The sequence below is a fragment of the Kockiozyma suomiensis genome (assembly GCF_038497685.1).
Source record: "Kockiozyma suomiensis strain NRRL Y-17356 unplaced genomic scaffold V2V93scaffold_21, whole genome shotgun sequence".
NCBI classification, from domain to species: domain Eukaryota; kingdom Fungi; phylum Ascomycota; class Lipomycetes; order Lipomycetales; family Lipomycetaceae; genus Kockiozyma; species Kockiozyma suomiensis.
The window spans coordinates 95,010-112,852 of NW_027117684.1; the positions used below are offsets into that span (position 1 = coordinate 95,010).

Here is a 17,843-nt window from a genome sequence, read left to right on the forward strand (position 1 = left end):
TCAAGCGGTTGGCAGTACCCTTTCGTACCTGACAACCTTCTCTTGATGCTACTCCAACCATCTTCCTATTTACCTCCACTACATATATCTTCGGTCATTTCCAGCTTCTCCAGCTCGATTTCTTTCTTTATTTTCTCCTCACTCTCACCATTGCTTTCCTTGCCGCTTTTGCATGTCCACACCCATACCACAGCCTTCTCTCGACTCTCCTGCACTGCCGCTGTCGGCTTCCCCATCATCCACAATGCTATCTGATCCACCCACACAGCTCACGCGCTCGCTCACTCGCAAGCTCAAGCGCCGCTTCACTCTCCCTCGCTCGCTTTCGGCCTCTTCCTCGTCTGCCAATTTTGACCTCTTTCCTCACGCATCTCCTACGCTAAGCCGCTCGGACTCTTCAAGCAATGGCTACGACACATCGCGACACTCTATCGATGCCGACGCTGATATCTTTGCCAGCTATGTCCCGCAGTCGTCAACGACTGTACCTTCGCTGTCTTCACCCCAGCGTGCGTTAAACAATACTGCCTCTTCGTCAAGTTCCTTGCCACTGTTTATTACTTCAGATGGCAGTGGCTCTGGTGATTTGACTGGACCCTCGACGCCTCGCTTAATACAAGACCAGTCATTCTTTGAGATCAGTGAGTACTCCGAGTACTACTTGCAGTCGCCGACGACATCTATTTCCCGCGATGTCGAGCGAGAGAATGAGGTTCTAGCCGAGATTAACGAAGCGGAGGAGATTGCGAGACAGATACTGGACAAGGTCAAGGCTACAAGCTCAGAGTCTTGGTATATCTAAAGGTCGAGGAACTGGAGTTTTTTCTTTCTTTTTTTTGGAATATATGAATATAGATGGTGGGATTTTAGGATACAATTGGATATAACAAGAAGCTTTTGGCTATTAAAAAGCGGCCAGGATTTCTAGATTTGGCGTTAATGATATTTATGTTATGGATATGGCGTTTTTGGATATTGGATTTTGAATTTGGATATATAGATAAATTATAGAATTTGTTCCCACTCAATAAGAAGATTTATTGCATACTTGTTTTGTATATGTTGTGTAGATGATAAGAAGGCAACAATGTCTTGGTACGTGACTTAAGTGGCGGCAGAGCAATTATACAGTCTCATTGCTTGCATTGCATGCCAACATATTACATGAACTCCGCAGTCCGTTTTACAGGAGCTGTTTCAGCTGTTTCAAATAGTCTAATTACATTCTACAAGCCGACAGCGTGTTCAATAATCTTCGTTGATTATATGCAACGGGGTTGGTATATAAAGAGATTGTTTTAACTGCTTAGAGCACATACCCTATCGGGGGGCTTGAGCCAGGGCAGTCAACGTTCGGATAATCGGGCAACATTCAACGACAGAGAAACGGCTTTGATAAGATCATTGAAATAGAAATATGCCACATATGCATTGAACGAAGGAAGGCAAAGAGGATGCAAAGAGGATGAAAATGGCAATGCAAATCGACTGACAAGAGTATACGCCGAGGAGAGCATGGATGACACAACCGAGACACTCACTCCTTTGGACCGCAAACTTTTATTTTTTCGGGCAGATTATACCTTTACACTAGCCCCATCGCTGACATGATTATAAATACCAGGGAAAGGGTTATGAAGACGAGAATCAGTAGAAAGAAAAAGCAAAATTATTCAAGAAAATCAAGAGTAAGAAAATAAAGGTACGAGCTTAGTTGCGCAGTGATTGCGGACATTTTTATTTGCAATTTACACTTTTGCTGTTATAATTTTATAATATAGATACTGTATGAGTAGCATTGATTCGTCGGTCCTTCGGAAGAAGTAGTATCCGTAGTATACAGTAAATTCGAGAGTTGTGCAGCAACGGGCAGCGCTCGCCTGAGAGAAGAACAGACCGCCGATGGAAGTAAAGTTTTGACTTTTTGACTAAGTACATTTATCAGTTGCTGGCTGCTCACATAAGAAATGGTGTAAAAGGTAAAAGAAAAAAAAATACAGAGATGATTCGCTCTTTATTAAAAATAAAGCCAAAACGCTCCGAATGCTGTGAGTCAAAGTAGATCTGTTCAACGCTCGGATTCACAATAATCACGAGAGAGTAACATTTTCACATATATTCACAGTCTCATAACGATGAATTACTTAATCAGTAAGCTAATTAAAAAATAACGCCGATCTTCCCTGTAAAGAGGTGTGCTGAAGTAGTCGCTATGCTCTATCAGTTGCTACTAGACTAGGACACACTGTGAATCATCTCTGTAAATTGAGCTTACCTGCATCAGGCGACAGCCAATACTCTCGCACCGATAATAATATGGAGGTTAGCAGCAGTCAAACAATCACCAGATGATTGCAGAATTGCGACAAAGTATATGCATGTTGACTTTCTTTCTGTCCGAATTAAAAGAAGCTCTTCACTTTGACTGAGAGAATATATATATATAGTCATTTACCACTAGTAACTTTGTATTGACCACTGGGCCTCTCCGAAGCCATGCCCAATCAGATATTCTCTATATGAGAATAAATAGATGGTAAAATCCAAGTAGATAGAGAGCAGAGTCTGCAAGGTATGCTGCTAAATAAAACAGTGACAGCTTATGCGCCGGCTGACTAACTACGCCAGTCATGCAAGGATCACAAGTCTGACACGCCATACTCAAAGCATTTTGCATCTGAGAATCCGGATATGCGGAGACAGACACACAAACATTACAAAAGCCATGTGCAGCCGATTGGTATCTGTATTCCAATTATTGTTAGCTACGGTTGGCGATTGCACTACCAGCACGAACCAGATCCACCGCATGGCGCGCTAGTACCTCGGCTACCTTAAACGCGACAGCACGTCAAAACTTGCACCCCCATATATCCTCGAAGTCTCGTGGAGTAGCCATCCGCTTGTTAATTTGCTGTCAATGTACCGAATGACTGTACCGAGAGTATATTTTGCTCCCGTGCAACTGCTCCAAGCAGAGAGGCAGGCTCATTGCTAGTATGTATATAACCTTACTAAGTTCACCGTACCAGCAGATTTTGGCACTTGCACTGCTCAGCTATCTTGAACCTCTGGTTGAATCAATCAGCATGCTGGTTGCAGTTGGTTGCATATTTTGGCTAGTCATGATTTACCATCCCGCATGTATTCTGCTCCACTAGACATGTGCGCAGCGATCTATACTAATTAACCTGACATTCTAGAGATTACATGGCAATCTTTTGGCTATAGATGCCAGCCTATTGACCGCTTATCTTTTCGTTAACTGAGTCTGTCAGAGTGTTTCTGCGAGGCATGTACTGCTTGCTCTTCAGCATCGCTGCAGTCAATAGCATATTATATGCTATATTTTTATATTCGTAATACATAATACAAATGTAATTATCAGGTATTTGCAAAAGTTGTATTAGAATTCATCCTATCAATCTCGCATACCAACCACCCTCAAAACTCCAAAGCGTCAAAATGAAGCATATTTGACCGTTTCATTATAAAGAAAAAAAAATCAGCTTTTTACACCTATGCAGAACCCAACATATTAAACGTAACCCAGCTATTCTATGTGTTATTACAAAGTAATTAGTATAACCCAAAATGGAATAAAAGTAAGAAAAAGCCCCCAAAAATAAAATAATAGATAAATCGAGCAGCATCTGATCATCATGTAGCTCAATCAATTATCCGCGTTATATAAAGACGAGATTAAAAATTAATAAGGAAAAACCGAAATGATGGAAAAAAAAATTAAAAATATGGTAGTCGCTGACGCTCGATCAAGCCGCCAGCCATCATGTAAAACGAGGCTGCAAAAGTAGCTAGCGAAGTCAAGAAGAAGAATAGTAAGATATGCCAGCTAAACTGAACAAGAAGTCTGCGTCTTCCAAAGTCTAGATTTGCCATGACATAACTTTGAAACGCGTAGAGGATGGTTCCAATTGCACAGATTAAAAATATCAGACCCCATGCCAAAGCTCCTTTGTTTTGCAACGTAGGCTCGACGACTTTCTTATCGGGACCAAAAATGGTCACTCCAGGCGGTATATAGTAGGCCAAGATAAAGGCATAAGATGTAGACGTGAACCCAGCGGCGAGACGAAGCCAGGCAAGATAATTGCGTTCATTGCCGCCAAAGTCGCGTCCGTCGCATGGATCGTTGACTGTGAGCATCGAATGAAAGAGAGGAGACATGAAGTGCATGTCCCACGCAGTCACTTCGTGTAGGGGAACAAGATCCCCTCCGCTTTCACCATCGATGCGCAAAAATGTAGCAAAGCCGTGCTCCGGTAATGATCCCTTTGATTTCACGATCGGGGGTACCGAGGCTGGGATGGAGGAGTAAGATGGAACCACTGTAGTCATAAGAGACAGCTCATCGGCTGCTTTTGATACATTCGACGGCATGATGCTGCTATATGTTGACGTCTGCGTTCAACTAACAACAGGATGTAAAGGCGACAATGTTGTTTATAGCCTTGACAGCGCTATTAGAGACTTATAATCCAGATTTTGTGAGGACGGTCGAATCGGTGCCACCGCATAAATGCACATATGTCTCCACATTTAGTGCTTGAATTTATAGTTTAAAGAGCACTCCGCAGAATCGAGTCGTCGATCTAGATGGTTCTGACTGGTATAATTCAACATCATCCTGTCTATTTCATCGTGAACAATTCGAATACGTTGTCGGTGTATTTGGGATCGCTGTACTGTGGTGATACCGAGTCGTTCCGTATAACTTTTGCTTACAGTCTGCCGGGTTTTACTTGGTAATACTAAACTACTGGTTTGCAATATGTCGTTTGATTTCGCTGAGGTCGACTTTGTTGGCCCGATGGAAACTGATAGCTGCAGAATCTGTCGTGGCGATGGCACTCCAGAAGAACCATTATATCATCCGTGCAAATGTAGCGGTAGCATAAAATATGTGCATCAAGAGTGGTAAGTTGACCCGCCGGGCTCTTCTCCGAATCCCTTGTATGATATGGCTTGCTCACATGTGTAATACTAGTCTTCTCGAATGGCTTCAGCACTCTCAGCGCAAACAAGTCTGCGAACTTTGCAAAACCCCATTCAAGTTCACAAAGCTCTACTCACCTGATATGCCGACCAATATTCCCCCATACATGTTTATGGGCAAAATATACGCGACCGTGCGCTCATCCATAATCCTTTACTTGAGATTAATACTCGTGTGCTTCGTCTGGTTAGGTTGGCTTCCTTTAAGTACTCGGTACGCTGTACGGTTTTACTTTTGGGTGAGTGACGAGATGTTTGATCCTAAGAACCAGACATTTGCAGAGTCTCTCGAGCTTGGTATGGGTCAGACAGCACGAGACCTTTCAAACTCTACTCTTGGCGGTGGATCATTCGCTGAGCAAATGTCTAATTTTACAATGAGGAATTTCTTGTTTGGGGAGTTGACATCAAATCCAACTGTCAAGTATGTATTCGTTTTGTTGTGGTTGCTGTTTACTATTTGGCTAACTGGCTGTGTTCCAATTTAGTAAAATCCTGGTTGATACATTCGAAGGTCAAGTCATTACAGGATTGGTGGTTCTTATCTTTGCAGTAGTCTTTTTAATTCGCGAATGGGTTTTACAAAACGCAGCTCTGAACATGATTGACCGCAATGGTAATATGGATATTCGTGATCGTGTTTTCAATCGGGCGGTAGATGAATTACATGTAGAACCTGGTAACAGAGTTCCCGTTAACGCTCGTGCTGAGGCACGAGAAGGCGAACCCATTAATGCAGAGGACGTCGCTGCTTTACTGGTTGGTGATAGAGACGATATATTTAACAGATTAGAAAATCGCGATCAGCCTGGAGCTGAGCAAGATGAATTGCGAAGACGCAATGTGCACAATGCCGATACAGATGCGATTGCTGTTGATGCGCAAGTGGCGCAAGATTTGGCAGTTGCGGTTAATGATGTGCAGAATCCAGCGCCGCTGCAAGCTGCTCGTGAAGGCGGACAAGAGCGATTTGATATGATAGATTTTGATCTTGATCTGCGACCTGACATTTGGGCGCCACAGCCTGAACAAGTGCAGCAGCAACAGCAACGACAGCCACAGCCACAGCAACAACAACAACATCAACAACAACAGCAGCAACAGCAACAGCCAGGCGAAGGTGGTGGATTCTGGGAGATGCTCGGTGCGTGGTTTCATGACAATGTTCTAGGGGAAAATGAGCGCGAAGACGGACAAGGTGATCGTGATGACGACGAGTTTGCCGACCGATTAGCATTTCGAGCCATTGAGCGACGAGGTGAAGACGAGAATGAGCTTGATGTAGAGGAAGAAGGGGATGATCTTGATGGAGTACTAGAAATTATCGGTATGCGAGGCCCGCTTCCAACATTATTCCAAAATGGTATTTTCTCAACTGTGCTGGTCACTGGTGCTTTAGCTCTGTCTTTGTGGCTTCCATATATTTTGGGAAAGTTTGTGCTTCTAGTTGTTTCGCATCCGGTTACAATCTTTGGGATTTTCCCCCTGCGGTTTATTTCGTTCTTTGCGAATCAGTCTGTCGATATCATTATTGTCTTTCTCGCATATGGAGTTTTTGGTGCTCGATTATACATTCAAATGTCAGAAACCTTGTCTAGTAAAATGGCGGAGCACTTTTCGTGGTTTAAAACCGAAGCAGAGAAGCGCGTCATTCACGAAGCATGGGCAAGAGTTAGCGAGCGGTATCACGGCGTAGAATCAATTTTCAGCGGCGCTGGTGCAGATCTGATGAAAGATGCCGTTTCTAGACCGACGTGGATCAAGTATATTCATGGGGGGGTCGTTCCCGATCATATTACTGCATTTGATCGTGTACTCGCTGTTCTTGCTGGCTATGCGTTTCTTACTACCCTGGGCGCATTATACTTATCGCACTGGACAAAGAAGCAAGGACGTAATCGTGTCAGTGTCGTACTTGAAATTGCTGTCGCTGATATCCTGAGACAGGCGGGTGCTATTCTTAAAGTGATTGTTATCATTGGAATTGAGCTAGTTGTATTCCCACTCTTCTGCGGTGTCCTACTTGATGGAGCATTCTTGCCGTTATTTGACGGCGTGACAGCTATGTCAAGGTGGCAGTTTTGTCTGAATCATCCATTTACGAGCTTATTTTTGCACTGGTTTGTGGGCACATGCTATATGTTCCATTTTGCATTATTTGTCTCAATGTGCAGAGAGATCGTTCGCCCAGGGTTGCTTTATTTCATTCGAGATCCTAATGACCCGAATTTCCACCCGATCAGAGATGTGCTAGATAGACCTGTACTCACGCAGCTTCACAAGATCATCATGTCTGCGCTGATTTACTGCAGTCTGATTTCCATTTGCTTGGGCGGAGTTGTGTATGCATTACGATACGCCCTTCCGTGGCGTTTACTTCCGCTACAATTGTCTTGGGGCGACGCATTGACCGAAGTGCCGATAAATTTATTGCTTTATAATGCGATGGTGCCGTTTGTGTTGCAGTTCTTCAAACCTACTGGGTTGATTGAGAGCTCGTGGAAGTTTTTCTTCCGAAAAGCTGCATCTTTCTTGCGCTTGTCGAGCTTTATCTTTGGTCGCGAAGTGCCTATTGAGCAAGGCGAGTTAATTTATCGGTCGAAGATTGACTGGATTTTGTCATTCACGGGTCGGCCGACGCAAGGTATAGAGCCGATTCAGCGACGAGAAGATATGCAAGCCTCAGCATCGACTGTTTTCTTTTTGCGCGATGGTGATTTTGTGCGCGCCCCGAATTCTGATAGTGTGCATATGCGAAAAGGGGGTCATGATTTTGTTGTCGTCAACAAGGCTAATCAAAGACTTGACGGAGTTGTTGATAATGCTGAAGACACTAAAGACACCATTGCTGTCTATGCGCCCCCACATCTCCGATGGCGGATTGCGGCTCTTCTGATGGGCATTTGGACTTACGCAACTGTTTGCGGATTATTTGTCTCGGTCGGACCGCTACTTCTAGGTCGCGAGATTTTCAAGTTGACGGTTACTCCTCAGCGGCCAATAAACGACGTCATTAGTTTTGTAATCGGCGCATATGCATTTTGCTTAGTGTATCTGGTGGGCAACTTTCTAATAGAGAATCGCGCTAGCTTCCAAGAACGATACTTGAAACTTGCTAATGCCTTTGGCAATCCAGTTCAATTTATCAAGCAAATTGCTGAGCTATATATGATGGTCGGTAAACTGATTTATGTCTTTGCCGCGCTCGGATTTGTTATTCCATTGTTGGTATCATTGGTTATTGAGTTTTATATTGTAATACCGCTCCACGTATATTTCTCTACTGATCAGCCGGTTATTCACTTTATGCAGAGCTGGGCACTGGGTGTTTTATACTTCCGCTTCATATGGAAAGCGTTGACTTCGAGACCGGAATCGAGATTGGAGCGTGCGATGACGCAGACGCTGCAGAATGGATACGCGCAGTTAAATCTGAAGCCTGTGTCTAATACGATTATTTTCCCTGCCGTGCTAGGATTGAGTACCATGCTGCTCGTTCCTGTACCGCTCGGATATCTTGCTCAGCTTACCCTTTGTAAGTCCATTTTTTTATAGTTCGGTGATTGTCTTACTTGAAACGTATTGCTAACGAGAGAATATTTAGTACGAAGTGCATCTCCTGAAGCTGTGGTTGCAGTTTATAGACTTTCGTACCCAGTAGTATTATTAATGGCGTTTAACTATGCGCTATTTTACTTATTTTCACGATTATTGAATTCATGGAAGATGCAACTACGAGACGAAGTTTATTTAATTGGCGAGCAATTACATAACCATGCTGCTGAGTAAATTTCAATAATGGGTTTAACAAGGAAATGGCTTTTCAATAAAAGAATTCTTCTAGGTGAATTTTTTCTTTAAGCTGACTGCGGACAGCTCATATATCTATATATATATATATATATATATATATCTGCTCTTTTTTATCGTTTTAAGATTTTTTTGGGAGTTGGGATTTTTACTTTTTTTTTTTTGGGTGTCACATCACAATGTTTTTCTTCTCTAACGTGCATGAAATTCAACTTAGAATATAACAATCAAGAAACTTTCATATGGAATTTTGAAGTCTATGGATTAAGCTGAGCTGCGGATTGCAAAATTTGACGACAAACTTTATCTTATAGAATAATGATAATTTATGAAACTAGCAAAGATGAGTTGACAATTAAAAAAATTTTAAATTTGCATTTTGATGTAGAAAGTGGGCGCGCCGGGTCTCCTTAAAAAAGCGATAAACGAAATAAGCATGACGACCCCTGAAAATCGACAGAATGTAGATAATGGAGAACATGATAAGGCAAGATCAGGTTACGATTGCTGTCAAATATTTCTCCCGTTAATAAGGCAATTAATAATTTTTTTCTTTTTCAAGTACTATAAGCAACAAGGAGATTGTTTTATGACGTTGTTTGTGTAGGTTTGGATTGGGATGAGGAGGTAATGTTTGCAGTATAGCTATCAGCTTTCATCATTCATCCAGATCAGCTTCTATACTTCGTGAAGCACGTCAACGACGAAAAAAGAGCAGAAAGAGTATTAAGAAAGGAATAAAAACAAGAAGAGATGGACACACCAGACGGAAAACGCGCAGTGTTTGTGTCGCCTAGACAAGGTCTGATTTCAATTTCCAACATTCCGACAACGAATCCAGCTACGAGTGCCGGTATATTAGCGCAGTATGCCGATCACAATTATACAGGAATTAATACACGTAAAACTTCCGATGCAGGAAGATTAAGTTCTGGAGTTGGAAATGTTATTGAGGGGATTGCGGGTGAGATTGAGGGGATAAGTAATGATAGAGCTGATGAGTATGAAGACCATCGTGCTTCGGCTATGTATGCATCGCAATGTAATCAGTACTTGACTGCTATAGTACGACTTACAAAGGTTAGTTTTTTTTTTCACCAATGATGCAATGGTTATTTTCCTTCTGTGACGGAATACTGATAGAAAAGTTGGGGATATAGATGGAGTTTAATCATGGTCTTGGATTTCAGGAATTATATCATCGGGCATCAGCATGTCTAGGCAAGCGATTGGTGAATTTTGCTCTAGCGGACGCCCTCACTATGATTTCAATCAATAAGCACAATTACAGGGTGCGTCCATTCTTTTCTTTTGCTTAGCTTTTACTGATTTATAAGGGGCCGATTTAGGGATATTGGATAGCCGGATTATCATACGAACGTCTCGGTAAACACTCACAAGCACGCGATATTTACACGGCAGGCGTGGCAGAAATTAATGACCTGATGCGTCGTAACGGTAGGAGCTTTTCGGGATTGGTCTCCGGAACTATGGTGCTTAATGGATATTTGCATACGCTTGAAGCAAAGATTGCGGCAAAAGAAGAAGAAGATGGCGAATGCATGTCGGTATCCGAACTTGCTGAGGAAATCTCATCATTGTCGATATCTACGCCACCGATCTCTGCTACTTTTGCGTCTCCGTCGTCAGTGGGTCCGTTAGAGGATGAAAAGGCACAGGTTCAAAGCTTACGAGCAGTTGACCCATCATCGGTTCTTCCTTTAGAATTGCTGATACAGATTTTACAATACATACCGCTGTCCTTTCGTTCGGCAATTCAACTTGAGTCACTAAACCACACCTGGCGCGACGCTCTCCGCTCAATATCACACTTCTGGCATAATCTCGACTTGCGCTCTTTAGACTGGCTACACACTACGCCACAGATGCTGCGAGAGTACGTCAAGGCTGCTAATGGTGGCGTTAAAATTGTGCAGGTGGATTGGGTTTTACGAAATGATTTCCAGAAAGATAAACCAATGAACACAGCGATTACAGCTTATGACGCGCTATTCGACGAACGGTGGTACGAGCTCGTATGGTGGATTTCAACGCTTTACAAAGCGCAACAGTCTGTCTTATCAGCCGCACAAAAAGATTTCGACGCATGCGTTTTTGAAATAACACCGTGCGTCCCATTTCTTTCACGGCATAGACCGACGCAAAATGACATGCTGGCCGTACAATGGGGTCCTGTAGAGCGATTTCCGGTACCACAGGCTGCTGTTGAGCAATTGGTATGTATGCTTGCATATTCTAAGAATCGTCCTGGAAACCTACAAATATTAAGAATTCAGAGGCGAATGTTGCTGCTGGAGAGGTGGGATGGGGGTATGGAGGCGCCGTGGGAGAGGCAGGGATTCGAATATGAAGAATGAATGTGCATTGCATTTTGTTTGGGGGCGTTATTACAGATTTTCTTTTTGATTAAGAGAGAATTTAGCCGTCATTGAATAGACATCCATACCGAAACTCACACATAACTGAAAATATTATAAACATGACTCAAACACACATAAAAAATAATAATAGACAAAACTCCGCAATCACAAACCATATACACATTACGATATATAAGGGAACAAATAGCGTATAAACCGGCGACGGCTAGTATCCCTTTCTTCATCATCTTCAACTACGAATACTGTACCATCTGAAGCTACCATTGCTCCGGGTGTATTTCGCGCCGGACGATGAGGTAAATGAATATGGCGCACGAAACCGGTGCGTCGAGGTTGCTGATGCTGCTGTTGCAGCTGCTCTTCTTGCTGAGGTGCAGGGGGCGTCAAGGTGTCATCGTTAGCAATTGTTGACGACTCGGACGTAACAACAGTCGGATGCGACAACTCCTGCAACTCGACATCATCACTCTGCGCCTCTCGCTGTGGCGTTCTTCTAAGCACACCACTCCTAACCCCGGACACTGCCCGCATAAACCGCCCAGTTCCACGCGCCAACGCACCAGTAACTCCCGTGGTCTCAATATGACTAGCCGTACTCCTAGCACTTCGCTCACGCTCACGTCGTAGTCGTCGCTCGCGACGAACAGTTGCGTTCGTGATGCGCAGCGTAGGCGGAATATACCCTTTTGGCAATGCGGACTGCTTGCAAAGCGGACAAAGCGAGGACTGGTGCTCGAGAAAGTCATCGATGCAACCTAAATGGTAAATATGCAAACACGGCAATTCGCGTACGCTCGTCACGTTGACTTCAAAATCGTCCAAACAGATCGGGCACGATTGCTGCGAATAACCTGTGGTTACCGCCGATGGGGTCGCGGCTGGCGAGGAAGACGAATGCATTTGCTTTGGAGCAGTGTAGTTGAGTTCACCGGGTACGTAAACTCGGACGGGAAGCTTTTCGAGAATCCATTTTGGCACCGTCAGTCGTTTAATACCGAGACTCTCCAGATCGATCTCACCATTCTGCATGCGTCGCCGTAGACGTCTGCGGTTACGATACTGGAAAAGGTGTACGGCGAGCGAGGTCGACACGACGGCCACGATAACGACAACGACAGCTATGACAAGATAAATCCAGAGACCGAGAACATGACGTGATGAGTTGCTGTCGATTTCGACCGCCACCCGTACGTAGTCGCGGAAATCAAAGTAGTTAATCAGCTCTGACCCATGTGGAAGACCCGTCATGTTTCCAGAATACACAGAGAGATAGGAGATCATTTGTTGGCCAAGAGATGCCGGGAGATAATAGATTGAGTAAGTTGCCGCGGACACATCGCCAACGAGTGCGGCAGCTGCTTTTTGAGAGGAGGCGGAATAGAACGAGGTGTTTGAAGATTGGGATGGCTCATAGAAAATCATGTTGACGGCACCGTCGGTGTGAGCTTGCTTCATCCAGAGCGAAGCACAGCTAGAGTCTGTGAGAGGAGCAATAGCGACGATGTTATAACCCGAAGGTAGATCAGCAATGGTCGTCACGTTCCCTGGGATGTCATCAGTACCGCAGGTGGACGAATCAGTATCGATTGTCGGCACATAGAGCAGGCCCGAGATATCTTCACCCGAAGACCTCGATGCCTCGTGCAGAACACCTGCCGAATCATAGCTGTCTTCAAAGGAGAGAGACGAGGGCACGGTGTAAATTTCTTGATCTTCATCGCGGGATGACACTGACGGGTTTGGCAGAACGAGTACGCCAAAGTACATTTCCGGCGAGGGCGAGCTGCTCGTCGACATTATGAAATCTAGATAAAGGGCTAATTGAGAGTATCTGAAAATCCAAAAGGAATAAGGAGTAGCAGACTATAATTCATTCTGGCTTGAGCAAAACCCGTCTGCGAGGGAGCGATTTAGTAGGCGATGAGCGAATAATTTCCAGTGCACAAGACCTGGCCAGATCAGTAGACAAACAAGCCCCTGTAATCTAAGTTTGACCCAGATACTTCTTTAAGTATTCAAGACGCTTCTATTGTTTGATATCTTTACAATCTTCATGCCACAATTACAGTACACGCCCTCTTAAAATAATATAGAACTGCTATTTTTATTGCTAATCGAGAACTTATAGCATTTATCTAACCAACCACGGATAACTCAGACCGCGAGACATGCGGTGTTACCACACTCTTCATATCCGACAATTTACTATCTCGCTGTCATGAGACTATGTTGATCAAAAAAAAAGGTTCATATCACAAAAAGATTATTATGTAGTATCAAATGCAGCTCCTTGTTCTGCATAATAACTCTTTGCTGCACAAAAAAGCAAAAACTGATAATAAAAACACTTCTCAACTCAGAAAAGAGATGAATGCTACATTTGTCTAATTAACGCCCTCCTCTTCGCTTTTCTCTTTTATATAAAAAAGATCACCATGCCATATATTGTCTGCACACACGTATATTTCTTCTTTTTGTCTCTGTCATAATATTTACCAGCGTAGAGAAGCCATCAAGTTTCTCAGGCGACTGTAGTCAAGCAGACCTTCTATCGAGCCATAGGCGGCGACAGCAATATCCTTATCCCACAAGAACTTCTGCGCGAAGTTCTGCACGTCCTTGACAGTGATAGCATCCACAATCCGTTCGATTTCGGCAGCACCAACGCAGCGACCGGTGGTCACGAGCTGACGGCCAATGTCCTCGGCGATGGCAGTGGTGCCATCGAGCGAAAGCAAAAGCGAAGCTTTTAGCTTGGCCTTTGCGCGCTCAACCTCGCTCTCGGTAACAGAGGTCGACAGACGGCGCCACTCCTTGAGCGTGTTGTAAACGAGGTCGTCGATGCCAGTCAGATTCTCAGTGATGAGGTAAATACCCCAGAGACCAGTATCCGAATACGAGGTCGAGAATGACATATAAGAGTTAGCGAGGTGACCCTCGGAGCAGGCGTACGAAAGCTTCGAGCCCATGACGGTAGCATTGCCCAGAGTGCGATCCCAGTTGCCAATAACAGCTTGAGCGACGAGAGCCTTGTAATAATCGGGGTCACTCCACGAGACACCCTCGACGGCAATAGCGATATGGGCTACCGGAATGGCATCGTCGCGAATACGAACCTCAGAGCCGACGAACTGCGGCTTCTCACCCCGCGGGCTGCCGATAGAAAGAGCCTCAGCTGAGGTCTGCAGACCGGAAAAGTGAGTCTCAGCGAGCGAGACGAGCTCCTCGTGCTTTACAGCACCAGTACCAACAAGGACCATGCGATCAGCCTTATAGTTCTGGCTGATGTAAGAGGTCAAATCTTCGCGCGAGATCGAAAGGATGTTCTCCTTTGGGCCGAGAATGGTGCGGCCGAGATTTTGGCCTTGGAAGGCGACGGCGTGAAGGTGGTCAAAAACAACTTCCTCGTAGAGCTTCTCGACCTCCTCGGACTCGCGAATGATAACATCACGTTCACGCTCAATAGCGTTCTTCTCAAGCTTGGAATTCTGAAGAATGTCGGAGATGATTTCGACAGTCTTGGGGACATCAGATTTGAATGCCTTGGCGTAGTAAACAGTGTTCTCGCGCTGAATCATAGAGTCAGAATGGATACAACTAAACAAGAGTACAATTTGTACACGGAAGGACATACTGAGGTGTAGGCGTTGAGATGGGCGCCGAGGTTCTCGATCTCGAGCTCGATGTCGCGCTGGCTGCGCTTCTCAGTGCCCTTGAAGGCTAAATGCTCGAGGAAGTGGGCAGTACCATTATTGGCCTCGGTCTCAGAGCGAGAGCCGGAGTCAATCCACACGCCGACGGTAGCGGTCTGAGTGTAGGGGACTTCAAGCGAAGCGATCTATAAGAAAAAAAAAACGTGTTAGAATGGCTAGATGCACACACAAGACGAAGCCCCATAGACGCAATACAGCTTGATTCGAAAATGGTTCAGCAAGGATATTTGAATTGCAGTCGCAGAAGCTAGTTCGGGATTGGGAGCGGGCGAGTAGCATACCGTGAGACCATTTTTGAGAGTGGTGTATTTTGGCGCTGGTGACTCGGCGGGTGTGGCCAAGAAACGAGCAAAGGTCTTGGGCAGAGATGCAGGGACACGTCTGAGCGACGAAGAGCGAACGGCTGCCGAGCGCAGGAGGGTAGCAGAAAGAGGCATTGCGGCGGGGGAGACGGGACAAGAGAAGGACTCGAGAAGGACTCGAAGAGACGAGGAAGTCTTTGAGTGCGCGGAAGGAGTCGGTCGCGCACTGAGCCGTGCCGGCCAATCAGCGAGACGCTGTTTCAGGCGTCATGTGCCCTCGGCAACTATGCACTTGTGCAGTTATGAGTAGCCGGGTAACAGGCATCCCCACAGTTCCGACACTCTTCCGGGCATTCTCGTGCTCTTCTCTTCTTCTCTTTCGCCCGCAATCACCACCTGATACTCTCTCTATATACATAATGTCTGCCCTTCGTGCCTTTTCATCGCCTCTTCGCACATTGCTCCGTCCTTGTATTGCCGCTCGTCCGGCTCTGCCGGTCGTTGGCGTTCGTCACCTTGGTATCCCGCCTTTGATCGCACAGCCGCCCGGTATGCTTTTTTGTCTTTTCTTTCGCGCCCTTTTTCTCGCTTGACTCTAACTGATTTGCAGGTGGAATCGTCGGCACCGTCAACGATGCGGTCGCGGTTCCTGCTCCTCACAAAACGCATGGCTCGTACCATTGGTCGTTTGAGCGTCTGCTTGCCATCGGCCTTGTGCCGCTCACTGTGGCCCCGTTGGTGTCCGCAACTGCTTTGTCGCCTGCTCTGGACTCGATCCTCGTATCTTCGCTGCTGGTTCACTCATACTTTGGTTTCCAGTCGTGCATCATTGACTATGTTCCGTTACGCGAGTTTGGCAAGGTACACCACGCCTGCATGTACCTGCTGCTAGGCGGCACTGTTGTTGCTGGATACGGATTCTACAAGCTCGAGACCGAGGATGTTGGTCTAACGGGAACGATTGCCAAAGTGTGGACTGCTTAAGAAGAGCAGTTGGTTGAGAAGTTACCGAGAAGTCGTACATAGAAGATTGTTTGCGCTTGATCCGCAGACCGTATGACGGGAGTCGTGGGATTTTAATATGCTTTTGCAATTGTTTTATAAGCTTGGTTGTTAGTTAATGCATTAGGTTTGTCACCATAAGAGAATTCAGTGTCATTTATGACATTGCAATGAGGATGATTGTCGATGATTATAGTGATGGCAGTGACAATGAGAATATTCATATTCAATGATAGAATCCATGTAACAGAAACTGCGTAACTTTCTTACATCTCTGTCAAAAAAATGAATACGAATAAAATCGTCTCAGTAAAAAGTATATTAAATATTTTTATATAAATATTTTAAAAAATTTAGAAAAAGTTGTAGAATCGAACTCACTTTTTTTATTTTTACGGATAATAGCAGAGCGACAAAGATTAATAAATTTAGTACTGTGCATTTGTGGCACAGGGGAACTTTCGCTGGTCGCGAATACCCGCCGACAAACGTGTAGCGTAAGTAGAACTTACTGACGACGGTCGTCCCTTAAGGGTTGCTTGATCTTCTTCGTGAAGTGATAAGAGCGTGAAACTGACCTCATATGCGGGTGGGAAATTCGGTGCAGTAAACTTAACGGAACGGCGTCCAGAGTACTGAGCAACAGGCCACAAGCTTGTCTGCGGGTGCCTGTTGCCGTCGTGTTCTAGCCTTAGCGTCTCAATGCTGCTGGTTTGGTGAAGATGGTAGGATTAGATGGCTTTCGCCGTCCTCTTCTGACTTGAGTCAATCCAGGTCTGCCCGTGTATGGTGAGGGCCCAGTGCGGAAGCACTCGCAGCGTCATCAGCAAACACGCCTCGTTAGTTGATTATGAGGAGGCATGGGAAGGCGCTGCAATGGAGACGGACACACAATGTGTGTTGCAGTAGAGAATAATTATATTCTCAACATTAGCTGGCGATATATTCGGTACTACGAACATGCCGGCTGTAGTGCAATTCGCGGCCGTCCATTCATGCGTGTATTATACGCGCAGGTGGTCGAACCCGATACCGATTACTAGCAAAAGTTCCCATCTTTTTTTTTTTTTTTTTGCTTTTGAAAAGCGTGTAACTAAAATATATCGTATCGTTATTACTCTTGTATATATCAGAAACAAAGAATGCGCTATTCAACAATAGCATTCGACCAAATCAGATTACATAAGCTATAACATAATCATACTCATTGACTCCGGGCCATCGTACTTCTGCCATCTTCCCCTCTCATCCGTAACACTCCCCATCCGCCATCCATCCCCATTCCCCTCCTCAATGTCCCAGAAAGACTCTGAGAAAGATCTCCCCAACGCGGCATCGTCTGCCGATCAGGGATCATCATCGTCTGTCGCTCCCTCCAAGGAAAAACCCAGGGCTTCTGAGAAAAAGGATGACAAAAAGCCCGACGAGGAAGAGCTCTCTGAGGAAGATCAACAGCTCAAGTCTGAGCTTGAAATGCTTGTCGAGCGTCTCAAGGTATTTATTTTTATTCTTCTTGCTGCGATTTTCAATCACATTTGTTCTTCGCTTCTTTCTGTGTTCGCAATCGTGGTCAGTTACTAGTGGATCGTGTCACGCAT

At 45.0% G+C, this 17,843-nt stretch overlaps 7 protein-coding genes across 7 annotated transcripts; 4 read left to right on the forward strand and 3 right to left on the reverse strand.

Moving 5' to 3' along the window:
• The first annotated feature begins 24 nt into the window (after positions 1–24).
• Positions 25–1,034, forward strand: V2V93DRAFT_376712 (uncharacterized protein). Its single transcript, XM_066911816.1, has one exon. It carries the CDS (start codon positions 173–175, stop codon positions 800–802), a length of 630 nt encoding a protein of 209 aa, XP_066763001.1. The 5' UTR covers positions 25–172; the 3' UTR covers positions 803–1,034.
• Positions 1,035–3,321: 2,287 nt separating this feature from the next.
• V2V93DRAFT_376719 (uncharacterized protein) lies at positions 3,322–4,492 on the reverse strand. The gene has a single exon (XM_066911817.1). It carries the CDS (start codon positions 4,399–4,401, stop codon positions 3,745–3,747), a length of 657 nt encoding a protein of 218 aa, XP_066763002.1. The 5' UTR covers positions 4,402–4,492; the 3' UTR covers positions 3,322–3,744.
• Positions 4,493–4,512: 20 nt separating this feature from the next.
• Positions 4,513–8,902, forward strand: V2V93DRAFT_340768 (uncharacterized protein). The gene is made up of 4 exons (XM_066907797.1): positions 4,513–4,938; positions 5,009–5,440; positions 5,505–8,551; positions 8,621–8,902. Exons 1-4 carry the CDS (start codon positions 4,793–4,795, stop codon positions 8,803–8,805), a joined length of 3,810 nt encoding a protein of 1,269 aa, XP_066763003.1. The 5' UTR covers positions 4,513–4,792; the 3' UTR covers positions 8,806–8,902.
• Positions 8,903–9,234: 332 nt separating this feature from the next.
• Positions 9,235–11,331, forward strand: V2V93DRAFT_376722 (uncharacterized protein). The gene is made up of 3 exons (XM_066911818.1): positions 9,235–9,906; positions 9,987–10,118; positions 10,176–11,331. Exons 1-3 carry the CDS (start codon positions 9,580–9,582, stop codon positions 11,202–11,204), a joined length of 1,488 nt encoding a protein of 495 aa, XP_066763004.1. The 5' UTR covers positions 9,235–9,579; the 3' UTR covers positions 11,205–11,331.
• On the reverse strand, positions 11,195–13,143 carry V2V93DRAFT_376725 (uncharacterized protein). The gene has a single exon (XM_066911819.1). It carries the CDS (start codon positions 13,023–13,025, stop codon positions 11,391–11,393), a length of 1,635 nt encoding a protein of 544 aa, XP_066763005.1. The 5' UTR covers positions 13,026–13,143; the 3' UTR covers positions 11,195–11,390.
• Positions 13,144–13,720: 577 nt separating this feature from the next.
• On the reverse strand, positions 13,721–15,378 carry V2V93DRAFT_361600 (peptidase family M16-domain-containing protein; the record flags this gene model as incomplete). The annotated part of the gene is made up of 3 exons (XM_066908165.1): positions 13,721–14,797; positions 14,863–15,066; positions 15,109–15,378. 3 exons carry the CDS (start codon positions 15,376–15,378, stop codon positions 13,721–13,723), a joined length of 1,551 nt encoding a protein of 516 aa, XP_066763006.1.
• Positions 15,379–15,584: 206 nt separating this feature from the next.
• On the forward strand, positions 15,585–16,561 carry V2V93DRAFT_376729 (CybS-domain-containing protein). The gene is made up of 2 exons (XM_066911820.1): positions 15,585–15,792; positions 15,854–16,561. The coding sequence occupies exons 1-2, from the start codon at positions 15,663–15,665 to the stop codon at positions 16,225–16,227; spliced, it is 504 nt and encodes a 167-aa protein (XP_066763007.1). The 5' UTR covers positions 15,585–15,662; the 3' UTR covers positions 16,228–16,561.
• The last annotated feature ends 1,282 nt before the right edge of the window (positions 16,562–17,843 follow it).

What these genes read in the sequence shown, in the direction of transcription:
- V2V93DRAFT_376719 (XM_066911817.1), bottom strand. Translation starts at nt 4,401, where the DNA reads ATGCCGTCGAATGTATCAAAAGCAGCCGATGAGCTGTCTCTTATGACT.
- V2V93DRAFT_376725 (XM_066911819.1), bottom strand. Translation starts at nt 13,025, where the DNA reads ATGTCGACGAGCAGCTCGCCCTCGCCGGAAATGTACTTTGGCGTACTC.
- V2V93DRAFT_376712 (XM_066911816.1), top strand. Translation starts at nt 173, where the DNA reads ATGTCCACACCCATACCACAGCCTTCTCTCGACTCTCCTGCACTGCCG.
- V2V93DRAFT_376729 (XM_066911820.1), top strand. Translation starts at nt 15,663, where the DNA reads ATGTCTGCCCTTCGTGCCTTTTCATCGCCTCTTCGCACATTGCTCCGT. An exon ending in TTTGATCGCACAGCCGCCCG is followed by an intron (nt 15,793 to 15,853) that starts GTATGCTTTTTT and finishes ACTGATTTGCAG; the next exon opens with GTGGAATCGTCGGCACCGTC.
- V2V93DRAFT_376722 (XM_066911818.1), top strand. Translation starts at nt 9,580, where the DNA reads ATGGACACACCAGACGGAAAACGCGCAGTGTTTGTGTCGCCTAGACAA. An exon ending in CTATAGTACGACTTACAAAG is followed by an intron (nt 9,907 to 9,986) that starts GTTAGTTTTTTT and finishes TTGGGGATATAG; the next exon opens with ATGGAGTTTAATCATGGTCT. An exon ending in TCAATAAGCACAATTACAGG is followed by an intron (nt 10,119 to 10,175) that starts GTGCGTCCATTC and finishes GGGCCGATTTAG; the next exon opens with GGATATTGGATAGCCGGATT.
- V2V93DRAFT_340768 (XM_066907797.1), top strand. Translation starts at nt 4,793, where the DNA reads ATGTCGTTTGATTTCGCTGAGGTCGACTTTGTTGGCCCGATGGAAACT. An exon ending in AAATATGTGCATCAAGAGTG is followed by an intron (nt 4,939 to 5,008) that starts GTAAGTTGACCC and finishes GTGTAATACTAG; the next exon opens with TCTTCTCGAATGGCTTCAGC. An exon ending in TCTTGCTCAGCTTACCCTTT is followed by an intron (nt 8,552 to 8,620) that starts GTAAGTCCATTT and finishes GAGAATATTTAG; the next exon opens with TACGAAGTGCATCTCCTGAA.